The following is a 12,220-nucleotide window of genomic DNA, read 5'->3' as shown; positions in this document are numbered from 1 at the left end:
GCTGTTTTCTGTTTGTAGCACATTAGATCATGATTATGCTGCCATTCATCACCCATGGATCAATAGCACAGTAATTACACCTCTGCAGTCTTGCTTATTTAGAAGGCTTGCCCTCTCGCAGTTTGTCTCTAAAATGGCAATATGATACCAACCGCTTATGCTTACCTAATGTCCCATGTCTCTATAGCTGGGATTGTTAACTCATGTAATGCTATTGATCAAAGGCATACTTTTTATAAATGTATTCTGTATTGATTTAGAATATTCTATATGCAAAGAATTATATTCATATTTCAACCTTTAGCTGAGAGGCCTTCTTTTCAGCTTTTTCTACTGCTTTTACTCAACATGGTATTCTTCTATTCATACACATTCTCCTTCAGGCACATGTTGACTGTTGAAAACAGAATTGTGTCATCAGGCGGCCAGTAATAGTAGACTACTGTGTCCTAACTAAGTGTGTGTATTTTCCAGTGAGCTGCTCTTTTCTAACACTCCACCCTACTCTCATTTTCTCCTTTCAGACAGCAGTGCTTTGGACACACAGGTTTTAAGTCATTGTTTTTCATCAACCACGTGGACACTTGTGATTTCCTAGCATGTGCATGTGTTTGTGTATATGTTTGTAAATTTGTCTTTTGTGTTTTGTGGTATATGGTGTGATGGTGTGTGGATTTTGCATCTCACTTGAATTTGATTTGAAAATACCAGTGTTTGTTTGTCTGTAGATACGTTGAAGTGATATCTGTAGGTATGAAAGAGAACGCAGCATGTGCCCTTGAGCCATGTTGTTGTCACTTTCTGCTGGTTATCCTTTTATTCCCTTTCAGAAAATTATTTGTGTTTTAAACTGGACATTTTTGTCAGTGAATGGGGAGCGTTACACAATAGGCAAATCTGGCCTGAAGCACCAAGAGCGGCAAAACTCTCAGTCTTGAGCCCACAAATTACATTGATGTGGAACAATTTGGTCTTTTGCCTGCGGTGTCTTCCCTCTCTTCTCCCTGTTCTGTACTCCTCCTCTCCTATCATTTATCTTGTCCTGAATTTACCTCCAAATTTACTGTAGATTCCCAAGTACATTTTGTCATACAGTATATATATTTTTTAATTTTGCTGCGGTTTGCTTTGTGTTTAGCTGTGTGCACTTACCTTGTATTTATTGTTTTACATTGTGTGTTTCTTCTCTCTGCAGCCTCACAGTATTTTGGACCCCAAAGTGCTCGGCTTGCAGTCTGGAGGGTGAGTGGTGGCTCACTTCCTGATCTAATCGGTTCACAAGTACATACATCTTAGCTGCTGTGCTGTTTTGTACCCCCATACTGAGGCACATATAGCGGAAATGTTGCAGACATGCTGATTCTCTGGCATTCACCCCTAATTAAGGTGGCATGCTCCCTGTTTTGTGATGTACCACAGAGAGGAGATTAATATACAAGATGCCTGATGCCTTCACAACATCTGTTAAGGAATTGATGCTCTTGGCTTCACATGTCTGATTGATTTCTTATTCAGATATGTGTGTAAACGATTAAGGTTGAGAGTCTATGTGTAAGATAGATGAAGCCAACTATTGTCATATTATGTCATAAGGGAAAATAGCTAATAATCATAATTAACCTCCATTACCTCAGCTCATGCCATGAATTCACAGCCATCTGCAGCATACATTGTTTATACAGTAAAGAGGCAGCGAGAGCCAGGGACCCTAGGGTGAGGCAAGGGCCGGGGCAGCTCGTCAGACTGTGTATCTTTAGGGTCATACCACTGATGTCGCTGAGAGGGCTGACAGAAAAGCTTGAGGAGCTTTATCTTTGTGGATGCATTGGGGCCTTGATGTCATGCTGAGGTCATTAGAGAGGCTTTGAGTGACAGTTGAGGTGATGCCACAGAGAGCCTCATGGGAAAGGAAGCAAGTCGGGTGGGAAAGCAGTGAGGGAGCCGCGGAGTGTGCGCTAGAGAGTTGGAGGATGGAGAGAGCAAGGTAACTGGTGCTGAAGTGCTGTCTGAGAAAAACTCATCTTGAAATTTACATTTTTGAGGTGTGGAGAAAGTTCAACAAATTTTCAGTATTCTTAAAATTTAGTATACATATGTATCATAACAGGCATCACTGCAGCAATACCCAATACACATTTAGATAACGTGGAAGAGGGACTCTATGGGAACAGCAGAGAGTGAGAGGGATTACATGGAGCTCCAGTGTTGGTGGTCGGCACCAGCGAATCAAGCGGAGGGGGGGGAGACAGGTTATGTAGGAGGCATGATCCATGGTATTTGCCGACTGTGTAAATCAAGACCCCCCCTTTCACTGTTGTAGTGTCTCCCCCAGCATGACATTATTATGATATTAATACACTTTAAATCTGTCTTCTTCTCCAGGGCTGGCAGTATTCTTTATGGTATTGACAGCATGCCAGATTTACGCCGCAAGAGGACAGTGCCTCTTGTCCGAGACCTGGTGAGTCATCGGCCTCAACAAGGTTATGTGTGATTTATGTCAAAAATATCTGAGTGACCCCACATTACACCACACTGGTGGAATTCTGCTCTGTGTGAGTATGGACAACTGCAGAAGACGTTGCTAACTTTACTGGGTACCTGACAAAATGTTGTGGTGCTTGAGAATGACAGTTTGTTTCTTATCAGTATACAATATCCTAGGACAAGGACTAATGTGAGCCTTGGTATTCTTTAAGCTGAAGTCTCTGGTTATTAAAACATAACTAAATCTGGATGTGTGATTTAATTACAAGTTTGTTCCACGTGTGCACGAGAAAATACTTTCCTCGCTATGTAGTCCTGCTATGTAGTTTAAAAAGAAATAAACAGCTTCAAAACTCCCATTATCTCTAATTGTGATAGAAAAAGCATGTCAATAAGAAGTTCATGGGTGATAAAAGCAACCACTTAAAACTATGGCTATTTAGTGTAGAGCACTGCTTTGTGGGAGTGTTAATCTAACCTTAGCCATAACTCTATATGGTTTGATTAATTAGCCTAGAGAGGGTGTTTAAGGCATTGCATCACAGTGCTACTCCACCATTAGTTTTTATTGCAGCGTAATGTGTCATAACATATCCCACAGAGAGGCCTGTTTCACTGGAGTCCACTTTAGCACTGTGCCACATGGTTAGTCTTTCTGAGAGACAGCATGCTGTCATGATGCCAACAGTATACATGTCTGTTTATAACTGTTTGTCCTTTATGTGAACACAGTGTGCGTCTGTCTTGTGTATGTTTGTTTATCATCTTCATGAATTTTAGTCTAAAAGATGGAAGAAATGATCAGAACTCTAACAATTAAGTTGATTTACAAACAACCTGTGTAATACTTAAGCATTCTACTCTTAAAAGATTTTGATTTTCTTGTGAAATAATATGATTATGCAGCTTGATGTCATACACATAGATGCTGATGAATGTTTATATCACGGTGAAGAACATGAGTTGATGCTGTATTTGTCCATATCTCTCATGAAATTAATAACCAACAATGTCTTGGTAAGTATGGGTTGTCGTTTTTAAATTTTTAAATCTTTTTGGATTTTGCGTGTATATTTGCCATTCCTACATAGACCCATAACAGCTATGGGTGATATTTTTCAGTGAGTTGTCAGATTTCAGCCTCGCCGATGCTTGGCCATTTTTCTTCCTTTTTTTTGTTGCTCGGCAGGTTGCTCGATAAATTGCATTTAACTTGAAATGTTGACAACTCAACCCAAAAATATATCCGAGAGACTTCATTGACTTCTGATTTAACTGTGTGAGGCTTTTAAATCATGTAAAAGTGACACTGAGCAAGCCTTTTACACGTGGGATGAAGTCAGTAGTCAGCAAACTAATTGGTCCCCTTTCATGCCTCTCCTTTGTCAATGTCTCCCATTTGCTGTGTGATTGCTTCCGGGCAGCAACAGCTTTTGATTGGAACGGACAGCAGGGTTCCCCCATATCATGGCGGGATGCAAAAGCATAAACAAAAAAACGAGCGTTGTAAATGGATTCACAAAGCATTGAACGCTATATTGTAGATGAATAGATAACATCTGGACACAGGGTCTTATTGTATTGCCCGTAGCAACCTCAACAGTGCTGGTGCATGTTGATAAACTTACATCAACACTCACGGTTCATGTAGAGGTCACGTTCCCTTCTACATTCTCCATGGCTTCCATGGATCTTTACCATAGCTGGGCTGTACAGACAAGAGGGTCGTGGTAAAGACTGATCCAATATTGTCAGCTGTCCATGTCTGCATTCCTCTGTTACGTAACTTCCTCCAGTATGGGATAAATGTTTATCAATCTCTGGTCACTCAAACTCAATGGATATTAACATAACAGCTAATTTACATTTGTGTATCTGTGTGCGTCTGTGTGTTACCTGTTTGTGTTTGTATGGGAGTGTGCTGTTTAAGGTTTGAGTAAGTTTGTGAATGCCTGAGCAGATGCGTGTGTGGGTTTTTTTTGTGTTTTTTTTTTAAGTGCGAGTGTGTGTGAGTCTGTGTTGTGCAGTACATCTGGCTTCACCCATACGTGAGTGTGTGTGTCTTGTGTTTCTCTGTTTGTGTCAAACTAATGTGCAGAGCAGACAGCAGAAAATATGATCAAAGCTTCATCCAACAGAGAACTGAAAATAAATGCCAAGCATGACTGCAGTTAAGTAACTTCCAGTGCATGAGTGGATAAAAAAAAAATCATGCAACGGCTGTTTAATCTCTCTTGATGAATAGTTGAACCTTTCTAGAGCTCTGTGCCCTAATCAGCAGTCCTGCATGGCAGTTGAGACACCTATGCGTTCAGAATGGATAGTTAATACAATTCTTCTGCTGTTTGTGCTTTCAGCATTCATCCTCCCGCTCCTTGTCTAATTAAATTTCTTCATTTCTTTCATTCTCTATTCCTGGCCTCCTGGAAAATCACAGGCTTTGGTAAGCTTACTATATTTCTACACTTTTGCACAAGCTAAGAGCAAAAGATGAATGCTTCATCTGCATCCCTTACAGAAACTTAGGAGTCTTGTTTTTCTTTTGATCTATCGATTTACTGTGATTTAGACAATTTCTCTCTCTTATTCATGTATCCCATATCTATTCAGGCTTTTTCTTCCTTTCACAAAATGCTATGCCCCATTCAGAAACTGTTCAACTCTATATAGAGTGCCACTGTGTGTAAACATTGAGATTCTGTATCAAACATGGGACGGTGGATTTATCCCTCTTCATCATCTCTCCTTTCCTCTCCTCTTAGACCCTCACTGCTCGAAAGGCAGGCATCTCGTTCGCTCTGGTGAACCGGTCCACCCTGAATAATGAGGATCTGGTGAGTACTTACATGCCTGCAATGAATGCATGCAACGTCATTGTCTGTTTATTGTGGAGTCTAATTGGGTAATGGAGGCTTCTGCGGGGACATGGGATGCTGGACCCATGTTCGCTCATTATTTTTTAGGGCGCTGTTTTGAGAGCAGGGAGCTGGAACTCCGACAAACTTTTATAGCTGTGCTGTTTGCTGCAGCCATGATACTTCAGGAACACAGGGTTCTGAAATTAAAATTAGGTTGATGGCATTAGTGGTTGAATGATTTTTCTTCAGATGTGTATACAGCATGCCATCATCTGTGTGTCTGCCTGTCACTGTCATATCTACAAGACATACTGCAGTTTAATAAAATAGTGTCTCCGGCCAGCTACTCACTCTTTCTGCTGTGTTCCTTCTGTCAGATTATTTGGTTGAGTTCAGAAATGATAAGTTAGCCCCATCATTTAATTTATACAATTTCTACGATTAATAATATGTACTGTGTATCGAGGAACACAGAGCTATGCAGAAAAAGCAGAATGTCTCAGCCGATGGTGTGAGACACTTTTGTGTTGACCTCCAAAGCTCTCTCTGCATTAATGGATTGCAATCCTTCCCTCCCAGAGGGAAGACAGCCTTATAGGACGCAAACAGCAGGAGAAAGCAGTTCTTCAGCAAGACAAACAAGCAGACAATTTCTTATCCACCGGTGTGCAACATGGGGCTGCCTAAGTCTACAAAATGACTAGATTTAAATGTGTTCTGCACGTCATGCACACATATTTCATCTTTTTAAACATGAGACCCTGCCCTCAATTTGTGCACACTGATTTGTGTACACGTTCGTATCACTTATCTATGTCACACACTTGACTTGGTCCTCATGGTTCACATGCCCAGTTGTCCTACAGTAACAGGGTCTTGATATGGGTCTTATGAAAGGGGCTTTAGGGATGACCAACTCATATCCCAGATGACGGAGAAATGACGTGATAGATGCACTGTGTTAATTGGTGTAGGAAGGGGGCTGAGTCTTGGCCTGATTTTGGAGATTGCACCACAGTGGTAGTATAAGGACTTGAACAGCGATAGATGTCCAATATTCTGATTCAGAGCAAACAAGGAATCGTTTAATAATTGGTGGCCGAGGGAAGCTGAGTTCCGAGCAAAGCTGCAGATTGTGCGGTCTTGCTAAGTAGGACAAGCAGATGTCAGAGTTTTATCTGCTGCATTAAGTCCAGGAGAGTGCTTTCCTGTGAGGACTGCGAAAGTACTCAGTAAACGACCATATGCTGTTTAAGAGTGTAGAGGAGTTAGGGGAAGAGAGGAAGGGCGAGAAAAGGAGGGCAATAAGAAGAAGATGAGAGAGGATCAGAGCTCACAGTGTTTTGTCATCACGACCCCCTGGCCCTTATTTGTCACTGATCAGGCAGTCATGTTGAACAATCCGCCCCCAACTCCCGGGAGAGATGTTTGAACCTATTTAGAGTGCATCCATCTTCCATCCTCTTTTTTTCCATCATCTCTGCCCCAATTCTTCCATTGTTTTCCCTCTGTCAACATACATTTTAATTTGATTAAAATATCTTACTCTGTCATTGCTGACGTATAGAAGTCTCTCTTTCTGCGTCATGTTTCCCATGTATCTGCTTTTTAGAGCAGAAAGGAGCATTATGTGTGGGCTGGCTAACGGCCCGTGTGTCCGCTCAATGTTCTGTGCTTGATGTGATCCAAGCACCAGAGCCTTTTAACAGCGACTGTCAACATAAACTGAGGTTGTGCTTACCTGCTGAGACAAAGGCAGGGACTCACTCAGTTGTTCAAAGGAAGAAGGGAGCCACGATCTGACATGGGTCAAGGAGTATCTGGAAATGAGATGTGATGCGTTGCTTTAAGTCAGGTCAGATATCATCAGGCAAGTTGTTACTAGCAAACTATACTACATTGATTTTAAAATGCTTGCCTCTGATTTCCACCCAAGTCATTTTGGACCTTACCAGATAGAAAAGCATATTAGATTGAGTTTAAAATACTTGCAAATGTTTAAATTGCAACATATGGTCCTTGTTAGGGCTGAGCTGGTACAGTAGTTAAAGCAAAAGATTGGAGGTGTAGAAGGCTGGAGGTGGACAGGGAGGATGGTAGTGTTCTTGTCTGTCATGTTGCTCTCAGGCAGAGGCTGCAGCTGTCAATCAATTCCAGTTGTGTCTTGCACAAAATCACCAGGGTCACCTCTCAGTGTAACACATGAGACTCACGCAAGCAGCACTCTTCCCACATCTGCTGCACAGTGTGTGATGCAGTGTTAGGACTGAGAGTGAGTAGGCAGAGAGAGGGAGGGAAATTTAAAGAGACAGATATCGACTTTTGTTAATGAAATAGATGAATAGTATACACTCATGCAATGGTCAAAGAAATGCCATGGCAAAAATAAATAAATAAATAGAGACTAAAAGGAAGAGGTCTCTAGATTTCCCACGTTCATAGACATTTTGGCACACTCATCTCCTGCAGGTGGTGTCAGTATTTAACAGTTCAGCATTAAATTGGGTGAGGAACAGGCTCCCGAATGTGGCGCCGATGTAGCTTGTGTGCAAGTTGTGGGTTAATCTCAGACATCTGCTTCATCTCATCGTTCTCAGATTAAAAGCAACATCTCTCTGTCTCCCTGCTCTGTTTCATTAAAGGTCCACTAGGACTCAGCAGCGTCTCTGTTGCATCAACAGAGGTTTGCAATGTTAGATGGCCTTGTTGTCCTGTCATCTGGTGTCATTTAATCATCTCTGCAAGTGGATGTGTGTGTATTTGTGTCTGTAAGTGTGTCCCAGTGAGCGGTGCAGTAGTCTTCGTGGTGAAGTGCAGAGCTACTGTTCAGGTGTTAAAGCCCATTGTCAACACACAGGGGGCTGACAGCGGGGGGGGGGGGGAGCGGAGCGGAGCGCAGTAGAAGTGGAGAGCAAGTACCGCTTGAGGATTTATTTAACCACCATACATCTTCTTCTCTTCCTCTGTCACGTTCTCTCTCGCTTGCTCTCTCTCTCTCTCAATCTGGATAATGCTCACTTTTAAAAACCTTATTTACAGCATCCATTGATTCTGCCTTCAAGAATTGGCAAGTCCCGGCCCGTTTTCCAGCCCTTGTGGATGGCAGGGCTGCTGCAGTAAAGCACTCAATTTGAGGAGGTTTCTGTTACACAGCAATCAGTGTAGACAGGCCTCGAGAAGACTTTAGCATTTGGTCTGTAGGAGCTTTATTCAGTAACCACTCAATGTGAACAAAACATGTGGGGTAAGGATGCTGTTAATCTAAGCTTAATGAGACGTAAGACTGATTTACTCCCATACAACTGACCTCTCCATTGGTGATAAGGTAATCAGAAAAGGATCAACAAAGCCTCCTACTTGTGATCTCTTGGAATAAAGTAATCTGTTAAATTGCTTTCTCTAACAACAGAAGTTGAAAAATGCTCCTGTACTGATGAATGATAGCTGCAGTTTGGACAACTCATATAAATCTAATAAATATTACTAGGATGCAGAAGTGTATTGTAAATTTCATGCTATTAAGACTGCAGATCAATTTGAACTGAGCCTGCAGAAGCTGTCTCTGTTAAACTTTATGCAATGATATTAGTCTATATTGTGGTCCCTCAGCAGGTGCAAAAGTCTTTTTTATTGCTGATCTCAAGATGTATTGGATGTTTCTGAAAATCTATTTAAGTAGAGCTGCTTTTATTAACTTTTGAAGTTATTACTAGTAATAAGCCATACCCCCTCTGTTTCTGGCAACTATGTATATTTTCCTTGTTTATCATTTTCTCCATACTTTATATTATTTCTCACAATCTCTCAATGCTTTTTATTTCTTTTCAGAAACTACATGTCTTCAAGAAGACTCTCCAGGCCTTGATCTACCCGATTTCATCCACAACACCCCATAATTTTGAGGTGTGGACGGCGACTGCACCCACCTACTGCCATGAGTGCGAGGGGCTGCTGTGGGGCATCGCGCGTCAGGGCATGCGCTGCTCAGAGTGCGGCGTTAAATGCCACGAGAAGTGCCAGGACCTGCTCAATGCAGATTGTTTACAAAGTAAGAAAGTAGATCCATCCATAATACTTTGATGCACAGTTCACAAAGACTTTAAAGCACATAGCTATGTTCTTACAAACATGCCTTTGTGAGTACAGTGCTACATGGGTGCATATAGTTTGTGTGTGAGACGGAGAGTGTTCTTATTTTTTTACATGCTTAACGTTATGATCTGATGAGTCTTATCTTATGATTTACTTCCTTTTTTTGCACGACTCGCTAGTAATCAAACAACTGCCATATAAGTTTTAAAATCAGTTCACTTTCAGGTCATGGTTTGTCTGTAAAGTGCCCACAATGCTAGTGTTGCACTTCATCTACCACATTTCTATAAATAACAGCACTATTCTGTAAATCCTACAGTATATGTGAATGCTGTTATGGGGATTTGTTTAATACAGATTACATATCCTCTTGCACTTATTGCTGAAAGAAACATGATGCATTTACACTGCTCATTACAGTACCCAATCAGCTTTTTCAATCAGGCACACCCCTGTTGTTACGGTGTAGTCATAGAGGAACGATGTGACATGCAGGCTTCAAGAATGAACCCCAAGACAATCTTCACACACAAGTGGATTAGCTACACTCTGGCTGTTATAAAACTCAATGTTTTATTACGGTTTTATACCAGTATTACAATGTCTCATAGTTCAAAATGCGATTAGTCTTTATCACATTTTGATCTGCCCTCATGAACACACTCTAGATACTGTACATGATACTGTGATCAGATACAGGGAATGAACCGCTATTTGTGTCTCTTTTATCGTACAGACACACATTCACATAAATAAATACACACATATTAACCCAACATTAAAGTGTGAATTTGTGATTGGCCAACCTCCAAACACGCTCACACAGTCAAAGTCATAGTGGCACATATTAGATAGGTTTCTGGATGGTCTAACACAGTATCGTACACTCTTGCTGTATTTAAGAAAAGAGAAAGTCAGGTAACCATGGCTATTCAAAAAATAAGACGGTGAGAAAGGTTCTGAATACATATGATAGTTATGCTGACACTGGGATGGATCACCAGTTTCTCTAACAATTCTTGGGTATTAAACCTGCAGACTACTAAGCGGAAACTCTAACCCTTGGGTTGTTTCAGGGGCAGTGGAGAAGAGCTCCAAGCACGGGGCGGAGGACAAGACCCAGAACATCATCATGGCTATGAAGGAGCGCATGAAGATAAGGGAGAAGAACACTCCTGAAGTGTTCGAGGTGATCCAGGAGATGTTCCATGTCTCCAAAGAAGACTTCACCAGCCACCTGAAGACAGCCAAGCAGGCTGTTCTGGATGGGACCTCCAAGTGGTCTGCCAAAATCAACATCACAGGTTAGCATTGTTCCTGTAGTTACATCAGAAAGTTCATCTTCAAACCATCTGCTAAAATTTTAATTATGTATCTTAGCTTAGAAATGTCCTGATAAATGATGGTGATAAACGTCTTGATACTGCTGCAGCTGACCTTTGACGTTTGGTCCATGACCTGTAACCCTTTACTCAGTCCTCCTTTGGCAAATCAACAAAACTGCCATTACAAGTCAGGCTCATCTGGAATGACAAACATTGTTATTATAATTAGTATTTACTTGTCATTAACCTCAAGCTCTTGGTCATTAACCCCTGACACTGGACCACAATTAGCAATGCATATTTAATTAGAAATAGAAATAGAAATTGATCATGTATTTTGTGGAGAAGTATTTTGTTGATAATGCTGTGATGGTTGCTAATGCGTCACTGTTTTATGGAAAACAACTGATGATGTTTTGGTCATCATGTGGAGACTTTGAAACCAGGACACAAATGTGTAGACTCATCAGCTATCTACTCATGTACCTAGACAAGTACATATTTTTAATAACACGTGAATTTTGCTCAAATGAAAACAAGATATAAGTTGAGCAGTGGGAGAGCTTATCAGATTGCAACAATGCTTGCCAAATGTTAAATGGTGGCACGGTAAATACAAAGCATCTGAGAGGAAGTAATAAAGAGTTATTATTATTGTAGAGTACTTGCTGCAACTGACAGAGATATTGTGTTTGAGCTCACTAGCACGCTGATTTGTACGGTGTACTTTGGAAAAGAACCCCCCAAAGCTGCCCTGCAAGCTCTCTCAGAGATGCCAATCAGAATGTCATGTCCCTTAGTGCAGTTTGACAGAACAGCACTTTCAGAAGGAACATTTTTGTTGTGCTTGTACAGTATGCATCTCTTTTGGTAAAATTTGATAAAATAATGGTTAGTTGCATTATAGAACAGTTGTTCTCCTTTTTCTTACCAAACCTCTCTTGTCTTTGTTTACTATCCCTCTTAGTAAAAGGGAGTAGATCTGAATCCCATATCCATATTTGTGGCACTATTTTCACACTCTGTTTGATTATATAACCTCTGTTGTTTGTCCCTGTTTCTGAAGACCATAAACCTAAAAAGAATAATCATCCTTGAAGATTACAAGGCTCTTCTTTTCATTTCACTCCCTCATTTACATACATATGTAAATGATTATCACTTAATCACTGGGTTTCATTTTATTCCTAGTCATCTGGCAGAAAGAAGGTCAGGAAGTTAGCTTTGTAACCTCAACACCTGGACTGCAATCTATCTCTGTGGTAACTGTGCCAGGCCCAGCTCATGTATTGCTCACCTTGCATTTCTCACCGTGTCAATACACTGGAGAGACATAGAAACAGAGAGGGAGGGAGACAAATATAGAGTGAGATGGAAAGGTTAGGAATAGCAAGGAAGAGGACTCTAGGAGAGAAAGAGAAGAAGAAAGAAGAGAAAGATGAGAGAGAGAGAGAGAGA

General features: G+C 41.1%; 1 protein-coding gene across 3 annotated transcripts in view; it reads left to right on the top strand.

Moving 5' to 3' along the window:
- The window catches only part of LOC137887311 (protein unc-13 homolog C), a 98,333-nt gene that overhangs the window by 16,674 nt on the left and 69,439 nt on the right, over positions 1 to 12,220 (top strand). For all 3 annotated transcript variants that reach the window (XR_011105047.1, XM_068730184.1, XM_068730183.1), the window contains exons 3-8: positions 525 to 547; positions 1,196 to 1,242; positions 2,383 to 2,461; positions 5,268 to 5,321; positions 9,174 to 9,393; positions 10,514 to 10,741. Coding sequence is in view for 2 of the 3 variants with exons in the window: in XM_068730184.1 (XP_068586285.1) it covers positions 525 to 547; positions 1,196 to 1,242; positions 2,383 to 2,461; positions 5,268 to 5,321; positions 9,174 to 9,393; positions 10,514 to 10,741 (651 nt within the window). In the remaining variant the exon portion in view is untranslated. The remainder of the gene's footprint in view (positions 1 to 524; positions 548 to 1,195; positions 1,243 to 2,382; positions 2,462 to 5,267; positions 5,322 to 9,173; positions 9,394 to 10,513; positions 10,742 to 12,220) is intronic.

The sequence above is a fragment of the Cebidichthys violaceus genome, unplaced genomic scaffold (assembly GCF_023349555.1).
Source record: "Cebidichthys violaceus isolate CVI_PGR_0920_01 unplaced genomic scaffold, fCebVio1.0.p SCAF_5, whole genome shotgun sequence".
Taxonomy (NCBI): Eukaryota; Metazoa; Chordata; class Actinopteri; order Perciformes; family Stichaeidae; genus Cebidichthys; species Cebidichthys violaceus.
The sequence above is the reverse complement of the archived record's forward strand: the minus strand, read 5'-3'. Positions and strand labels throughout refer to the sequence as shown.